At 48.0% G+C, this 17,290-nt stretch overlaps 1 protein-coding gene across 2 annotated transcripts in view; it reads left to right on the top strand.

Moving 5' to 3' along the window:
* The window catches only part of VAC14 (VAC14 component of PIKFYVE complex), a 68,610-nt gene that overhangs the window by 7,067 nt on the left and 44,253 nt on the right, over positions 1 to 17,290 (top strand). For both annotated transcript variants that reach the window (XM_083514966.1, XM_083514967.1), the window contains 6 exons: positions 429 to 535; positions 791 to 925; positions 1,935 to 2,093; positions 2,815 to 2,875; positions 6,360 to 6,504; positions 8,107 to 8,172. In XM_083514966.1, the coding sequence (XP_083371092.1) occupies positions 429 to 535; positions 791 to 925; positions 1,935 to 2,093; positions 2,815 to 2,875; positions 6,360 to 6,504; positions 8,107 to 8,172 (673 nt within the window). The remainder of the gene's footprint in view (positions 1 to 428; positions 536 to 790; positions 926 to 1,934; positions 2,094 to 2,814; positions 2,876 to 6,359; positions 6,505 to 8,106; positions 8,173 to 17,290) is intronic.

Here is a 17,290-nt window from a genome sequence, read left to right as displayed (position 1 = left end):
CCAGGGCAGTGCTCCATAAGTTGCATCACCATTTCCTTCAGCTTCAACCCAGTTGACACTCTTAAACAGGAAGCAGCAGCTTTGGGTGTGAAGAGGGGGCTGTTGCCTTGTGTGTCCTGCTCAAGAGCTTCCCACAGGGACATCTTCTCGGCCACTTGAAGAATAGGATGCTGGGTGAGATGGGCCCATCTTGGTGTGATCCAACTTCAGGGCTCTATGTTCAAGTGTCTTGGTAGAAACCAAAGTTTCTAGGCTGGAACCTGTGCTGGATGCCCAACAAGGAGACTCTGACTGTGTGTCCTCTGTCTGTGTGAGGAGAATGAGTGAACAGAAAAGGGCCTCTGCTTCCCTTTCCACCCTTTCATGTTATTTCCCCTATAGCAGAAGACCTATCTCTGAACCCCCTGCTTTCCCCCCCTTGCACACAGGTGTGAAGTAGCCCTTGGTGAATTTCTGAAAGAGATCAAGAAGAACCCTTCCAGTGTCAAGTTTGCTGAGATGGCCAACATCTTGGTGATTCACTGCCAGGCTTCTGGTAAGTTATTTGTATTTCCAGCCCACCCTTCACCGTATAATCCTCATGTGTGTTCCAGAACCATCACAACTGAAACAAGTATTATTAAAATGAAACCACAAGACAAAGCATAGGAGCAGAACAGAAGCAGCACTGTTCAGCAGTGATGGAGGGAAGAGGAGGGAAGGCTTCCTGGGGAAAAAGAGGCACCTCACCCACCCCTTTCCAGGCATCCTGCTAAACCACCTTTTTGTTTCCTGATCACTTTGACTGCAGATGACCTAATCCAGTTGACTGCCATGTGCTGGATGCGCGAATTCATCCAGCTGGCTGGCCGGGTGATGCTGCCATATTCCTCAGGGATCCTGACAGCTGTCCTGCCGTGCCTGTCCTATGACGACCGGAAGAAGAGTATCCTTGCAGCAGAGGCTGTTGCCTCCCTCCTCCTCCTCCTCCTCCTCCTCCTCCCATCCCTTCCTTCACAAATGTCCGTCAGCATCTGGCAGAAAGGAGGGAGGAGGGTCAGGCTAAGTCAACAGCCCTGGTTTACGCCATTGGAGGATTTTGCTGCTGCTGCTTCCTTGTGAGCCTGTGGATCATGAAAAGGACTGGGGGCAGCCCCATAAGCAACTCTGCTTTCTGTGCTTTCCTTGACATCAGAGCAGCCCCACAATTGCTTTTCCTGGGATGCTTAAGCAAAGGACTGGCTTCAGTAGGAGAGCCATTTTCATGTGGACACCTCTTTTGTTCGGTATCTTTACTGAAAGATTTAGCATCGCTTGGGCTGGGCCATGAGAAGGAATCAAGCATACTTCAGTATTCCTTTTGGCCCATGAGTTGAGAATCTTTCCTATTTTTTTCTGATAGAGGGCTTGTGCTGTATTGTTCTCTAAACATTTGCCAAATCTGATATCTGATGCAACCTTTGCCAGCCTAAAAATTAAAAGGTTTTGTCTTGAAAACCAATCAGCCTGAAACCAGTTTTCTAGCACTTAAAGGCTATGGAACTCACTCCGACAAGAAATAGTGATAGCCACCAACTTGGATGGCTTTAAAAGAAGACCAGACAAATTCATGGAGTAGGCTATCAGTGCCTACAAGCCATGATGGCAATGTTCTTCCTCCACTGTCAGGGCCAGTGTGCCTGTGAATACAAGCTGCTAGGAATCTCAAGTAGGGAAAGATGCTCTTGTGCTCAGGTCCTGCTTGTGGGGTTCCCAGTGAGGCATCTTATTGGCCCCTTTTGGCTTGGTCCAGCACCCCCTCCCTCTCCCCTGTCTGTGGTTCTAGTGCCTATGGGCCCCTGTGAAAGATCTTGAGGCTAGACTCTTGCCATAGGGCCTGTTCTGTATGAGCCTACTACAATGGTGATTGGGAACATGACTTGGGAATGAATGTTCCTTACATCCCTGGGGTGCAGGCATCAAAGAGGTGGCCAATGTGTGCAACCAGAGCCTCATGAAGCTGGTTATTCCGGAAGATGATGAGGTTGATGAGACCAAGCAGCCCACAACAGCCCCCCAGATAATGGAGGGTGATCAGGATGAATCTCTGTCCAAGCAGGAGGTGACCTCCGGCGGTAAGTCCTTTCCCCCCCAAAGCAAACTGTCTTTCTGTCTGGCTTTTTGTGCATATACGTATCCCTGCTCTCATGACCTGGACTTTGGTATATTGCAATATGTTTTCTGTTGGGCTGGAGAGAAGGGGTTACCTGAGAAAAGTACAAGGCTAGGGGAGCGGCATGATAATGTGCTAAACAAGTGGAGATAGGACAGTACTAGTTTCTCACCATGGAAAGACTGGGAAAAGGTGAGCCAATCAAGACATTGTGTTCCAAGGCTACCCAATCACTCCATAGTGGGGAAAATTGTATCTCCAGTCACTTAGCCTGTCTTATATTGGCTGGGTTTTAAAAGGTGGTGTTCTCAAGTAGTTCTGTGTGTAAGAAAAGGGTGGAGGATGGTGTCCTCGAGAGAGAAGCAAACAACAACTGTTGATCAGGTTCCCGGTGAGGGGAGGCTCAGTTGGAAATGAAGCCAGGTCTTCAACAGAGGCATTTTGGCAGTTGCTCAGAGTGTCAGCTGCACCATGGACCTCAGCAATGAGGCTGCTTGGTTTTCATCATCCCGAATGTTATCTACAGACCTGACTACCTCACTGTCTTGATGTTTTCAGAACATTCTTACCTGGGGCCACATCACTATTTTGTTTGGGGAGCAGTCCTTGCAAGTGCCAGCCCTTTGTGTTCCTCTGACAGTGTTGTGCCGTGTTCAAGCTAACTGACACCTGTCTCCCTGCAGGCTGCCTGGATGCCTCCGGCGATTCCAATTTCAGCAACACCAGTGTCTTTATACCAGCCAGGTAAAAAACAACTGCCTCTTGTTAATGAAACTGGGGGATCCTCTGTAGCATTTTACAGATGGGGAGATTCTGCTGTGCATTCTTATGCTTGGATCTTGCGCTGGACTGGATAGTGCCATTGAGTTGCTGCAAACCATGGTTTGCAGAGGGCTTTGGTGGCAGAGGATGCTGCTTAGAAGGAATTCAGAGCAGATGGTGAACTATGAGGCACCTCTCAATGATGTGAGGTTCTTTCCTGCAAGTAACTGGGGGGGGGGGAGGCATTCAGATGAAGCGAGCATATTTCTGCATGCATTCCCCCCACAATGAGGTGATGTGGGTCAAAGCACACCTGTGCTTGGGATAGTAAACTTCCTCCTTCTAACCCACAAACTGTAGATTACAAACCCAAACGCTGTTTAGACTTGAATTCTGTGAATAGCTATGAAACTTGCTTTTGGCTGTCTCTAGGGGCAGCATTTGAGTTTGTGCAAAACATCTGATTTCAAATGGCAGCAGAAGCTGGTGAGTGGCAGGTGTTCCGCCTTTGGGCACTCAGCAGTTTTGCAGGATCCCTTCCGGGCATTTGGGATGGGCATTGTCCAGTGGGCAGAAAGAGCAAAGCAGCTGAATCCTGTGGGATAAAAACTTTGCTGAAGCAGAGGAGGTGGTAATTGAGTGGCATTTGCCCAGACAGTTAGCTTGCCTTCACTCCATAAAATGAACAGGCCATGACAGTCTGTTTGTGTATTTAAAGGCAGCATGGAACCTGAGTGTGGCCCTCTCAGCAGCCTTGGGTTTCTTGTATACCTGGAAGCTTGCATATCTGTAAGGTTGCTGGGGCTGATGGGAGGAGTTTTCCAAAACACATGGAGGGCACCAGGTTGGCAAAGGCTGTGCTGCAGCATGCATAATTCTGCAGCTCCTCAAGTCTCCCTTCTCCTCCCCTAGTCATCTTAGTTTTGCAGTTTGCCTTGCAGGGGAAGTTCTCAACCCAACCTCCCCCCACCACATACTTTTAGTCACTCCTTTTCCAGCTCTCAGGTGCCCTTTTTTAGATGAGGCAACAACCAGAACTGTATGTATTCATTTTTAAAGAAATGTTATGTTACAATAAAACAGTCTAGACCAGGAGATGGCAGAGCAGCACAAAGGCCAAGCCTTGGGAATGGAACTCATGGTTGGAATGCCTGGGAGAGTAAAACTTTTCTTTGCTCAGTGCTGACAGGATATTGAGCGTAGGTGCCAGGGCAAGGCATTGGCACTGTGATGGACCTTTCTCCTGGTGATTACTTGCTGCTTTGGGGGAATGAGGGCACTCACAATTCCTCCCTGAGGATGACCTTGGGGCACAAGTAGGCTTTTGTGGGGAAAGTGATCCATACACAACGTTCTGTTGGTGCATTGTATTCCACGTACAGGTTTATAGGAAGTAATTATAGATTTGACTTTTAACAATAACAGCACCTCAAAACTTTGAACTGCAATAGTAACAAATGATAGTTGATCAATATGGTGAGAATGGCCAAGAGGAAGGAAAAATTCTTGGAGAAGGAGCAATGAAAATGAGGAGTCAAAAGTGGATGTGGTGATTTGGAGGCAAGCAGTCAACACAGTTAGCTGTGGACTCACAGATAAGGGGCTGCATAAGAGGTGGAGAAAGAGAAGTGCCTTAGAGCACTGGAGGCCTGATGCTGGATCTAACCACCCAGGCCACCTCTTTCCCACAGCGGCCCATCAGACACCTCAGTGAGGACCCCACAAGCAGCAGCAGCTGCTTCTTCTTCTTCTTCCTTGGTGATCACTCATAGCCAAGTAAGATTGTCTTCCATAAACACGGTTTTGACAATGAGTCCATAAGTGACTGTGGAGGTGAATTCTGCATCCATACATCCTTCCAAAGTGGGGACATAGGTTTCCGGGCAGGAGTTGATCATGGTGATGGTATGCCAAGTGTGCCTTCCTCTTAGCATGTTTCTCCCTTTCATCCTGAGTTTGAGTGTTTTCAAAGCCCATGACACCTTTGGTAAAGGCTGTTCTTCAATTGGAGCACTCGCAGCCAAGTGTTTCCCACAAACAGGACATGGGAGGCCATGTCTCCCTCCTGTCCCTTTTGTTGCCCAGTGACTGGCACTTGGAAGCATCTTCCACCTCTCATCCTGGAGGCTTTGTGACCAGGAAATGAGCCGAGCTCAAGAGCTGCTTTTCTGCAGCGCTGTTGCAGGGCAGTGGGTCCCATGCAGCCCCCAGTAAAATTAAGGTGCAGAGTCAGCAGTACCTGGTGGGCTTGCTCCCTGTGTCTTCTGGAATATTGAAATGAGATTGCATAATATCCCCTGTGACTTTTTAAAAATATTTTTAAAATTATTTTATAGATGTAATATAAACCTGCTTTTTTCTCTGTTCCATGCATGCCTCCTAATACCTCCTAAAAGGGGCAGCATGCATTCCTTCCAGCCATTCTCTGTATGGAACTGAATTGGTTGCTAACGGTGAGGCTGCCTATTTTCTTCTCTTCCTTCCAAATCTGCTTGGAAGGGAGACGTGATCTGCCCTTGGGAGTAGCAGGAGCCTTTGTACTTCCTTGGAACTGGAGTAATATATTGACATCCCACTGTTCTTCCGTTGTGGAGCTCAAGACTATGCACATGGCGCTTCCAAGTGGTCTGCACATCCGTGCACTGACAAGACGCAAACCTGTGTGGCTTTTGCAATGTGGCTACATCACGTGCCCCCGGGACCAAATCAATAAGCACAAGCTATTATTAGTAACAAGACAAATCACAGAAGGGGGTTTGCAGCATGCAGGGCAACACCAGGAGCAGGGAGGAAATAAGTTACATCCTCTTGGTTATGTGTGCATCTTTCATAATGGGATGGAATGTCAATATGTTGCTTTCCTTCTTCCGAAAGCCAAAGAGAATAATTTTTTTCAGCGACATGCAGCCACACAGATCCATGAGATGGTACTCAGTCAACAGCAGTTGCTTTAGTTGCCACAGATTTTTAAGGGTTTGTTCTTAAGCATACAAAATGGAATGGTGGAAGCAAAATGGAAAAAAGTATTCAATCTACAGACAAAGGATGGGAACAGTTGCTGGAAAATAGCTGCCAGCATTACTGGAATAGAGAATGACTTTGCTTTCATTCAGCTGGCAGCTTAGGAAAGCAAGCAAAGGAGCAATATTTTAGTGATTTATGAGATAAACTTTGTCTCTTTGCAAGGTGAAAGCTGTATATATGGGAAGTGTTTGTTGAGGTGAAATGATGAACCAAGGAGCCTGTTGCATTGTGATTTTCTGTGTGCTGTTTTTATATGGACTCAATATAGGCAGCTAAGTATTGAGAAGAAGTCATTCAGCAAATGCCATTGACAATAGGGAAACCAAATGGTACACGTTGCCCTGAGGTTATTTATGTTGAAGGGCGGTATAGGAATTCATTGAGTGAATGAATGAAACCATGTTCCTGCCTGATCTTAACTTCTGTCTCTTTTTACCTTTAGCACTGAGAGAATCCAGGTGACCCTGAACCTCGATGGAATTGTCCAAGTATTGGACTGTCACCTTCACGATTCAACCATTGGGATGATGACACGGATAGCAGTCCTGAAGTGGCTGTATCACTTGTACATCAAGACGCCTCGCAAGGCAAGTCTGCTCATTGATCAGATCAGGCCTGCAGCATGGCCATTGGCCCACATTAGAGTTTCTTTTCCTCCTGACTCTTCCTTGAAGAGCAGCTAAGATGCTATTCTTAAAGCTTTGGAAAGCAAGCTTGCCTCTTAAGAATATAGTGGTACCTTGGTTCTCAAACTGAATCTGTTCCAGAAGTCTGTTCCAAAACCAAAGCGTTCCAAAACCGAGGCATGCTTTCCCATAGAAAGTAATGCAAAATGGATTCATCTGTTCCAGACTTTTAAAAACAACCCCTAAAACAGTAATTTAACATGAATTTTTTTATCTAATGAGACCATTGATCCTTAAGATGAAAGAAATAATCAATGTACTGTACAATAAAATAAAATAAATAAGACAGTATTGTAGATGATAAAAATTAAAATTAATTTTTTTTCGTACCTGCACTGATGATAGTCATTGTTTGGATGGGGGCTTTTATCCATTTCTGCAGTCATACAATCAATCCATCTTAAAACGAAGAACAAGCCACAGTCACAAAAACGAAAAAGCCACACAAACAAAAACGCAAAAAATAGCAAAAACAAAAGCACCAAATATAAGCTCCAAATATCACCTCAGAACACTGCAATCGAAAATGGAAGGCTTTGATTACAATGGGGGGTGTGCAAATTAGCAGTGCAACAGTGAAAATGGAAGCTCAGGACCACATTCGGCTACTAAAGCAAAGTTCGCAAACCGGAACACTGACTTCTGGGTTTGCAGCGTTCAAGTTCCAAGTTGTTTGGGGACTAAGCTGTTCGAAAACTGAGGTACCACTGTACAGCATTGCACTCAGGATACATGTGCTTTTTCAGCCCAGAAGGAACTAATTTTTTTTATTAAGTGAGGCACAGTTGTTGAGTCAGAGAAATTTGGGAGCTTGAAACATTCAATTGCAGAAGTTTTCTTCCTTTTCTCCTCCAGCTTTTCTGCCCCCCCCCCCTTTTGGTGCTGATTGGCTTGGTAATAAAGCTGCTTGTAATGGATGGAAGCCTAAATTGTTTCTTTCTTTACATAGAGTCTGCTGAAAGTGCTACGGTTATGAGTGCTCTGGCTCAGTTTGCATGTAATGCTAAGCCAAGCCATGCTTCAGTGTGAACACACAGGCTTCCCGAGAGGAGATCGCAGCTGCTTTTCTCTCCCTCCATGCTGCTGCGCTGCCCTGACCTAAGCTGTGGTTTGGCATGGAAAGTGCTCTGAACCTGGGACCTGTCTCACTGCAGACAAACCATGAGCTGTAAATCAAGAAAAACCTTGGCTGCATGGTTTGTCTCCTCTCTGCGTGTTCATGTTAAAACACAGTTTTGCTGAGTGTTACGTGCAAACTAGTTCAATATATCAAAAAGCAATAGAATACTTTTCAAAGGAAGAAGCCCTTCCTCTAGTTGGTGACTCTGGCCTCAGCTGCAGAGTTTGTTTGGTAAGCTTGCGGGAAAGGAGGGCATCTTTCCAGCACAAGGACTGGGACGCTCTTAAACCTGGAGGCAGCCTTTGCTGTTGTGGTGGCAGCCTCTGGCAGAGCACCAGACACAGTGACTTCTGTGACTGTTTTGGACTTCTTTTGCCTTTCAGATGTTCCGGCATACAGACAGCCTGTTTCCCATCTTGTTAAAGACATTATCTGATGAGTCTGATGAGGTGAGCATAAATCCTGCACTGGAAACATTTACCTCCATTTATTTTATTTGTGTTTTTTAAAACAACAACAACCTGTGTACTGAGAGAGTAAAAGTGGCTAGTAGGTTACTCAGACGACAGGTGAAAAGTTCATCAAATTCATTGTCTCCTGAGCACTGATGCTCTTGGGCAGCTCTATTTAGCGGGTTAGGTTGTAAACAGAGTGAAGCACTGTCAAACCACCCACATGTTAAGAGGTGATTGAAAGAAGTGGCTTTCAGAGTTTCCCTTCCTCAGTCGCATATTCTCAGCGTGAAACTTCAGATGGTGCTTCCCTTGGAGGCCATGGCAGTTTGAGCTGTTGAATAATGGAAGCAATTGTACTAGTCGCATTTGCCTGGAAGCTGAGAGGCTGCTGTCTCTGGTGAAGCTTCTAATTTGATTCTGCCTCATGACTCGGAGGGGATGGTTCTCAGGAATGTCCTCCTGCGATCGCCTAGAATAAAAATCCATGGCAAGTTCAGCTTCACTTTCACAAGAAGGGAGCTGCCTGCTGAAGTATTCCCACTTGGTGGATCTTGCGCCAGGATGAGACCCTTTCTATCATCTGGCTTTGACTTCTCTGCTACTTTCTTTGTTGCAAAGAGGCTGGGATATTGTTGGCATACTGAAGATATATGAAGTTGGATACACTTCGCTGCTGAGGCCCTGCACGCAGGTCCTTAGTAAGCGATCATTGTGGTCCAGGGCATCCTTTGTTAGAAGTTAGTGCCATGTGTCCTTGTCCTCAAGTTGGGAAGTACATGCATCTTGGAGTCACATACCATGATCCAAATTACACTGAAAGGAATGAGCAACCAGATAGCAGATCAAAGTTTGGAAATACGCTGTTTATTACAAATAGAGGCCGTTATTATTTACATAGTATTTGGTTTGGACTGGCAGCCTGGAAGTTAAATCTAGGACACAGTACAAATGTGAGGGATCTAATAGCAAATATGGACAGTAAAGATTTGCTGGAGCCAGGTAGACAGGTGTGGAGTTGAATTGCCTTGGAGGGGGAAGAAGGATGCAAACACGCATCTCTGCAAAGCAGCATCAGTACCTGTGTGAGAGAAAAACTGAAGCTCAGATATAACCTATTCCCAGATGGGGAGCGATTCTTCTTCGGCTAGGTAGGTGGGTTGCAGTTAATCAGGAGATTGTCTTGGCACTTGGACCCCTGGAGTTACTTAAGCTGCCTGAACATTTGGCTCTTCATCGGTAATATGTATTGCTGCCAACAAACAACCAGAAAAAAGGTAGTTTGTGAGACTGGTGGTAGGCTGAACCCCTGTAAGTTTTCTTGAGCTCTGTATTGCATCTGTATTGCTGTGAAAGGTGTCTGTGTGTTTTGTGCCTCTCCTGGAGCCCTCCCTAAGCAGATTTAAAAAGACAGGAGGGAGGAAAGCAAGGAGAAAGGGGGGCAACGCTAAAAAGGAGTGGAACAACTGAGGTTGCCCAAAAGCCAGCCTTGATCAGACAAAGATGGAATGGGCTTGAATTGAATTGAATGGGCTTGAATAGACCACTAACATTTAGAAGTAGAATTCTTTTTCTGGCTACTCCAGGAAGGGTTTCCCCCTGCCACAAAGGGGAACTGGAGTGCTAGTTGGATCTGAGCTTTCCCACTGGGCGTGTTGAGAGCCAAAATGCATGATGCTCAAGAAGGGGTTCCAGCTGCATACTGGAGGTATGGAGGTACATGTTTTGCATGGAGGATCCAAACTTTGATGGATACTAATGGGTGGTTCGGGTACCTAGGATGTGTTTGTCAGGGAGTTGCAGTGCCTTGGGCATGAGGTGTTCTCCAATAGGGCTCTGAGTAAGCCAGATCAAGATGTACCTTGGGTGGATTGATCAGATTAGAGGTTGGGAAGAAAAGAAGGCCTTTACCATTTCCCAGGATCAGCACTATGATCCTTGACTGGCAAGAGTCCCACCGGTTGGTTGGTTGGTTGATGCAAGGGCACACTGTGTCTTACTTGCCCAGCAAGCCAGAGATTTCAGAGTCAAGATTGCCTGGGAGCATCCTTGAGACCACTGTGAGGCTAAGCTCCTTGCCCACAATGTAGGATCCCATGGGAACAGCCAGCCCATGGCCCTGGTGCCACTGGGTGAGTGAAAGGAAGGAAGGAAGGAGAGGTGCTTGTTTGGGGGGGGGCGCTCACTGAGACGTTTGGCAGGGAAGAGACTGGCATTTGCTCAGGGTACAGAGACATCCATGTGGTTGTCCTGAAACCATTTAGGATGGTGGGGAGACAAATTGCAAATGCTTCTGAAGATCTTCATGCTCTCCCCCACATTCCTGTGTCCCCCTCTGCTGCAGGGCTTTCCTGCACTCCCCTTCCTCGCTCCGTTATCGCCCAGAGCTGCAAGCCCTCTTGCCCCAGCCTTTCCTGTGGAATGGGCTTTTTCACACTGAGTCCCATGGGGCTTTTCTCCATGTGATGCAGATCCCAAGTACAATGAAGCTTAACAAAAGCTTGTGCCAAAGTGAATGGCTGCCTTTATCCGTTTATGCTTTTATTTGTGCTTGGTTGGATTTCGGCCCGCAGTTCCCCCGGTTTCCCAGCTCCCAGCTTGCCAAGGCTGAAATTTGGGACTTTGGTGTGTTACAAAGAACAAGGAGGGTGAGCTTGACGTGACCTCGGATGTGCTTCCTTCCCCTTGTTCTCGCTGTAGTCCTGGAGTCACTGTTTCATTTGCAGGCCAGCGGATTTGCAGGCGAATGTGGCAGCCTCCAGGGACAATGTGGGTGTGGGAGAGCACTTTTAGGGACTGGGCAGCCCTGGGGTGAGGCAGGCAACTTATTCAGATGTGCGAGCTGGTGCCATGGGAGAGGCAAGCTCCTCTGCCACCCCTCCTTTTAGTTTGTGTACACTCTAGACTCAGGGAAAACATTCGGGTAGTCAGAGGTTATGAATTGGACTTTAGAAAATATCGAATGAATAAAAGGTGCACGTTGGGTCATCAAAATTCCTAACCTCTCCTATGTGGTCTGAACTGGAGGGGACTAATCGGGAAGATCTTGGGGTTGTGGTGGATGGCTCATTGAGAATGGTGTTGGCACATCTGGGCATATCCCATTTTGTTTCAGTGGGGCTTGCATGGGATAAATTCCCCAGTGGATTGTGGCTTCTAATGATGGCTGCTGCTGCTGCTGCTTTGGGGCCTTGCCAGCATTTGTGTTAAGCCACAATAGCTTAAATAAGTGTGGGGAGAAGGGAGGGACTTTCCTGCTTTCGGGCAATGTCAGTTCCAGATTGAACAGAAGCCGGATGGGGACTGTGAAATTTTCTGGTTCAGAGACCAAGGGGCAAAGTTCGCCATCCCTTTCCCCCACTGAAAAGGGGGCTAGTTAAGTTGTCACTGGAAGATTGATTGGTTTCTCTTGGAAATGGGGAAGAGGGCTCAAGCTTAGTCTTCACATTGCACTCTTTTTTTTTGGGGGGGGGGTCTGCCAAATAGGGGAGATCTTGTTCTTGACCGGGTTTCTTCTTTCTCTGATGGTTGTACAAAAAGAAAATTAAGTAGAGGAGCCCTTTGAGGTAACAGAGAGAGAGAGAGAGCTTGCTGCCTGCCCTTGCAGAAGGGGAGTTGCGTTCAGGGCCCAGGCCGCCTTCCTATGAGATGGATGGGGCCCCTTCAGCCCTCCCACCTCCCAGTGGGGCTGAGCAGCTTGGGGTCTTAGATTTCCCTACAGTTGGAAGCATCAAGTGTTCTGTCAGGCACTGGCCACTAGGGGGCCTCAGAGTCTGCAGCAGCCTCTTCATTTTCTGTTGCCTGGTCCCCTGCCATTCAGAAACCTGTGCGGAAGAGCTTCTGGTAGCACGGTACTATTTGCACTTGGCAGGTTGTGTTCCACTGGTTCATCCATCAGCCCAGGGGCAGCTGATCTGAACATTAAGCTGGAGGACATTCTTCGGTCTGTGTTTGTCACCTAGATGCCCAGGTGACTTCTGTGGCCAGGATGGCCTCGCCACATTGGCCCATGCATTGCTAACCTCGGGACTTGATCGCTGTAACACACATTGTGTGGGGCTGCCTTGTAGCTGCTCTGGAAGCTGCAACTAGTGCAGAATAATAATAATAATTTTATTATTTCTACTCTCCCATCCGGCTGGGTTGCCCAGAATGAGGCGGCAAAGCTGCTCACAGGAGCAGATTTACTGGCAGCATGTTACTCGGCCCTGAGAGAGCTGCACTGGTTGCCAATTCAGGGTTCTTGTGTTAGCCGTAAACAACCTGGACCAAAAGTAACTCAAGGACTTGCCTGGTCTGTTGCTCTCCACCTCCATCACTGAGATCCTGTAATGGGGTGTTTCTGGTGGGCTTGGCTGGCTTGTGGAACTCACTGCCAATAGAGGGCTCGGCAAAAACAATCCCTGCCCTCTTGTAGTCATCTTCTGAAAACTGTGTTATTTAGACAGGCTTTTGAAACTTGAATTCTTTTTTTCTCTAGCCGGTATTTATTGATTCTGTTGATGTTTCTGTTGATTTTATTGCCATGTTTTTATGTGCCTATAAATACTTAAACAAATAGACATGCTAGTAGTTGGGGAACTGAGCCACGTGGCATCGGATTGGGGCAGCAGCAGCACCACCTTTTCCTGTTCTTTCTGGAGGAGGATCTGGAGCTCCCCTCACTGGCTTTTCTGTGGTTGGGGCTAACTCACAAGTTGCATCATCACCCTGCCTATCCCAAGTATAAGGAGGCCTCTATCCTTTGAGATACTGCCCTCTGCGGATGGTAGGAAGTGAGGGGGAAGCAGCAGCAGCAGCAGCTCCTTTTTCGTGAAGGGAAGATGCTTCTCAGTTGCTGTCGAATGTGTCACGTCTGCCTGAGCACTGGAGGTCTGCCAGAGGCCAGCTTCATTTCCTTTAGCTCCAGTTATCTTTGCCAGCTCTGCTCCCTTGACCGTGCGCCTCTTCAGAAGGCAGCAGACAGGCGAGGGAAGCAAGGCAGAGAGCTCAGGGTGACTCCTTTGGTAACCAGAAACCTGCCCACCAGTGGTGGTGGTGGGACGAGTGGATGGGATGTGACAGCAGTGTCAGGCAGATGTTTCTGCTCAGGATGCTGACTTTTGGACGTGTGTGTGTGTGTGTGTGAGAGAGAGAGAGAGAGAGAGAGAGAGAGAGAGAGAGAGAGCCCTTTTGTTGGTGAGCAGCAGAGGATAGCTTTGCACAAAAGTAGGTTGCAAGAGGATGCAAGAGCACCAATGAATAGTGCTAAATAATTGCTGTGTGTAGATTCTGTGTGAAATGGTGTTCCTGGGATCTCAGGAGGCTAATATCAAGCCGTGAGGTTCTCTTTTCGACGTTGTGGCAAAGTTATCTCCTGAATAATGGCATTCCCACTGCCCCCGCATAAGCTATGTGCACGTACTGCAAAGCTGCCTTCATTTTATGGAAAGAAGTGACCCATTTACGCAATGCTCGTAATGCACCTGTATCGTGTAGCTCTGATGCTAGGGGTGCGGAAGGACCGGGGCAGGCACAGGGTGCTGAAGCCCTGGAGGCTACAGGAATTCTGGCTCAAAGCCCAGACCCAACATTGCCCCCTTTTGCAGCAGTGGGTATGAGAGGTTTTCAGGGAGCCGATTCCAACACGCGGCACCAGTTCCTGCACTGGTGATCCTGGGACAGATATGCAATTCCCCACAGACCACTTTCCAGCCTTGGTGGCATTTTGTGTTACCATCCTTAAAGAGGCAGCAGGATGCACTCCCGAGGTGCTGAGGCCTGGCACTCTTGAGTATTCGAGTCTTGGGAGGAGGAGTGTGTGTTGTGTGCTTTCATGCACTGCCTCTTCAGCAAGACTGGGGCAGCTTGCACATGAGCCAGTGGAGCGAACATCAGATTGGTTCAACTGGAACATGAGGCACATTAACTTGACCTAGATCTGGTTAGCAGAGGAAGTCTCATAGACATGCATTGGGGGAAGGCAGTAGCAGCAGCAGCAGCAGCAGCAACAGCAGCAGCAGCAGGATTTTCATTACTAGAAAACGCCTCCTTGAAATGCTTTTGCTCTCCACTCAGCAAAGCTAGTGTCATGTGGAAGGCTGAGCTGTGTTTTTTCCACTTTCTGTCACTCTCAGCCATTCCGCAGTGGTAGTAAACATATTAGATGCAAAATCCCAAAACCTCCTAGCAGTGCTGTTTCCTAATCGTTGTGGTTATGGACAAATACATGAAAACATGTCAAAAAAGCTCAGCTTTATACTGTGATACACATGCATTCTTTGCCATTCCCAATAAGGCTGTTGCTCCTTCCACCCTCCCCCTTTGGCGTGTCTCTGCTCTCATCTTTTCCATAAGGCACATCTGACCAGATCCAGTATCTGAGAAGAAATAAAAACAGATTTCCAGATTACGTAGAACTTGGGCAAAAGCTGCAGCGACCTGTGCAAACCAGATTAATATGTGCACGGATGCATGCTATTATTTCCCCCCACCTTCAGAGAATAGGAGCATCTCTCGCTGCCGGTTTTATCTAGGGCTTTTCTTTCTTTGAGCCTAAATCCTAAAAAAGTAATCTCACCTTCCCATTTTTAAAAATAATCTCTGCCAGCTGATCTGGTGGCTCTTAATGCTGGGGGCGGGTGGCTGTGCTTCTGGGCTGCACCCCTTCCCCCACCAGGAAGCCCCCCCCCCACGCTCTGCCTTGTCCGTGGGGGAGGGGAAGGGCCTCTGTGGCCTCAGCCCTTTCATGTCCAATAATGGGAGTTTAAAGAGCTGCTGCCTCGGCTGCTTCTGCTTCTGCTGCTCTCAGATGATGGGACCCAGCTGATGCGCCTTTCTGGCACCTGGCCTGTTGCCGTGGCAACGTTAGGCATTTGTGTTCCTGCAGGATATTGCTTTTCTTACACCCTTCCAGTTTCATTCTTTCGCTCGCACAAAAGAGAGGGAGAGAGAGAGAGAGAGAGAGAGAGAAGCTGCCTGCTGGAGGCTTGCTTAGTGGAAAGATGCATCGCGCATGCAAAACACTCTCCCTCCCCCTCCCCGCCATCCTGGTTGAGCTCCTCTTGGTAGGATGCACCATTTCAGTTCATTCAAAGGCAGCCTTGCATGTGGAAACCGCCAGGCTGAATAGGGTCCAGGGGGGTCCAGCTAACTTCACAAGGCAAGGCAGTGCACATCAAAAATGGATATGCGCAAACTCGTTTGCTCATTCCTCTTCCAGGGCAGCAGTGGCCAAGATGTGGTGCTTTCCCCTGACAGCCTCCTGGTGCTGCAGCTGCTTGCTGCTCAGTGCCATTCCCAGGTGGTTCCACATTGTCTATATAGGTTCAGCAGTAGGGTGTGATGGGACACTGGCCATTGCTGAGGAGAGGTAGTAGGGGGAGCCTCTTGCCTTCATGTAGGTGCTGGGCCTTGGCCAGAGCAGAAAACTTCACGCTGCTCCTGTGGAGCCTTCCTTCCTTCCTTGCTTGCAGAGAGTGCTCAAAGTTCATGATCAGGGGCTACCATATACCAAACGCTCTTCCTCTTCCAAGGCCAGGCTGTGTGGCGGAATAACTGAGCCTCACTTGTCCCAACCCAGGGGAAGGATCAGGTGAGGAGACCCTGGGCAAGAAGCAGAGCTCACCCACTGAGGTCGCCTTCACACCATACATTTAAAGCACTGCAAATAGTGACTTCCCCCAAGTAATTCTGGGAACTGCCGTTGGCTATGGGTGCAGAGAGTTGCGGAGAGTTATTCCTCTCACAGAGCTACCATGTCCCAAGTTCCCTTTGAAGAGGGATTGACTGTTAAACCACTTGGAGGATTTTATAGCTCTAACGATGCTCCCCTAACAACTCTCAGCACCTTTAACAAACTGCAACTCCCAGAGTTCTTTGGGGGAAGTAATGACTGTTCAAAGTGGTATTAAAGTGCTTCAAATGTGTGGTGTGATTAGGGAAGGTGGGTTAGAGTGGACACATTGCAAAAGTGAGAGCCTATACTGAGTCACCAGAATAAAACCATGTGTGCTGCCTCTGTTTTGGCAGTGGAGCACAATGCCTTCCTGGGCTCCTGTGGGCAGATTGTGCTACCGGTGCAGTGGTGGTGATGCCACGGCCGCGAAGCAAGTTCATGATACTTGTGGCAGCTTGACAGGTGGTTGAGCGACATGCTAAAACATGCAACATGGCACAATGCAGGACAGATGGCAAGCTTGGTGCTGTACACATGACTGGTTTGGTGCTTTTTTTTTTCTTTAGTGGACCTTGGGCAGGGGCTGAAGCTGGTGAAAGGCCCCAGGCCCAGCCTCTGGCACTTGGGGGCATCTTTGCCCAAGACCGTGAAAATCCTGTTGCCAGTCAGAGCAGACAACACTGTGGGCCTGATGCTTCATGTATCAGGCAGCATCATAGTAGGGGCAAGGGCGGTCTTCCCAGCCAGGGGCCCTCCAGATTTTTTTCCTACAACTCCCATCAGCCCCAGACAGCACAGCCATGGGGCTAATAGGAGTTGTTGTCCAAAACACCTGGGAGGCACCCAAGTTGGCAGAGGCTGGGTTAGAGTGTGGGATTAGGACTGAGAAGATCCAGGTTCAAATTCTCAGTCAGCCGTGAAACTGGCCTTGGGGTCAGTCACTATAGCTCTCGGGCCAGCCTACTGCTCAGGGTGGTTGTGAAGATAAAATTAGTGGTGAGAACTATGGAGGCTACCCTGAGCTCCTTGGAGGAAAAATGGAGGGGTAATAAATATATTTCCTTTTTCTTTCTTCATTTTTGCATTCTCACCTTACCTGATCCCATTGACTGGGGGTGTTGGCTTGACAGGTAATCATCTCTTGGAAAAGCATTCCTGATGAGGATAAGGGTGATGAAAACAGGTCCTTATCCTCCCGAAAGCCTCAATTCCTGCTGACAATGGCAACAGTGACTTGCCATGCCCACGACAACCTCTAAAATGCCCATGCAGAGGACCCTCTGCACTGAGTCCTCATCATGGAGCCAGTGAAGAAATTTCCCTTTGGATGTTTGAATTTGCTCTTAGTTCAGAACTAGATTTGCTGGGATGTCCTGCTTATGCTCTGAGTGACATCCCTACACCACCTTCCCTTGCCCAAGGCACTTAAGAGGAAAGTGAGACCTTCCATCATTGCGT

The sequence above is a fragment of the Podarcis liolepis genome (assembly GCF_965112155.1).
Source record: "Podarcis liolepis genome assembly, chromosome: 7".
NCBI lineage: Eukaryota > Metazoa > Chordata > Lepidosauria > Squamata > Lacertidae > Podarcis > Podarcis liolepis.
The sequence above is the reverse complement of the archived record's forward strand: the minus strand, read 5'-3'. Positions and strand labels throughout refer to the sequence as shown.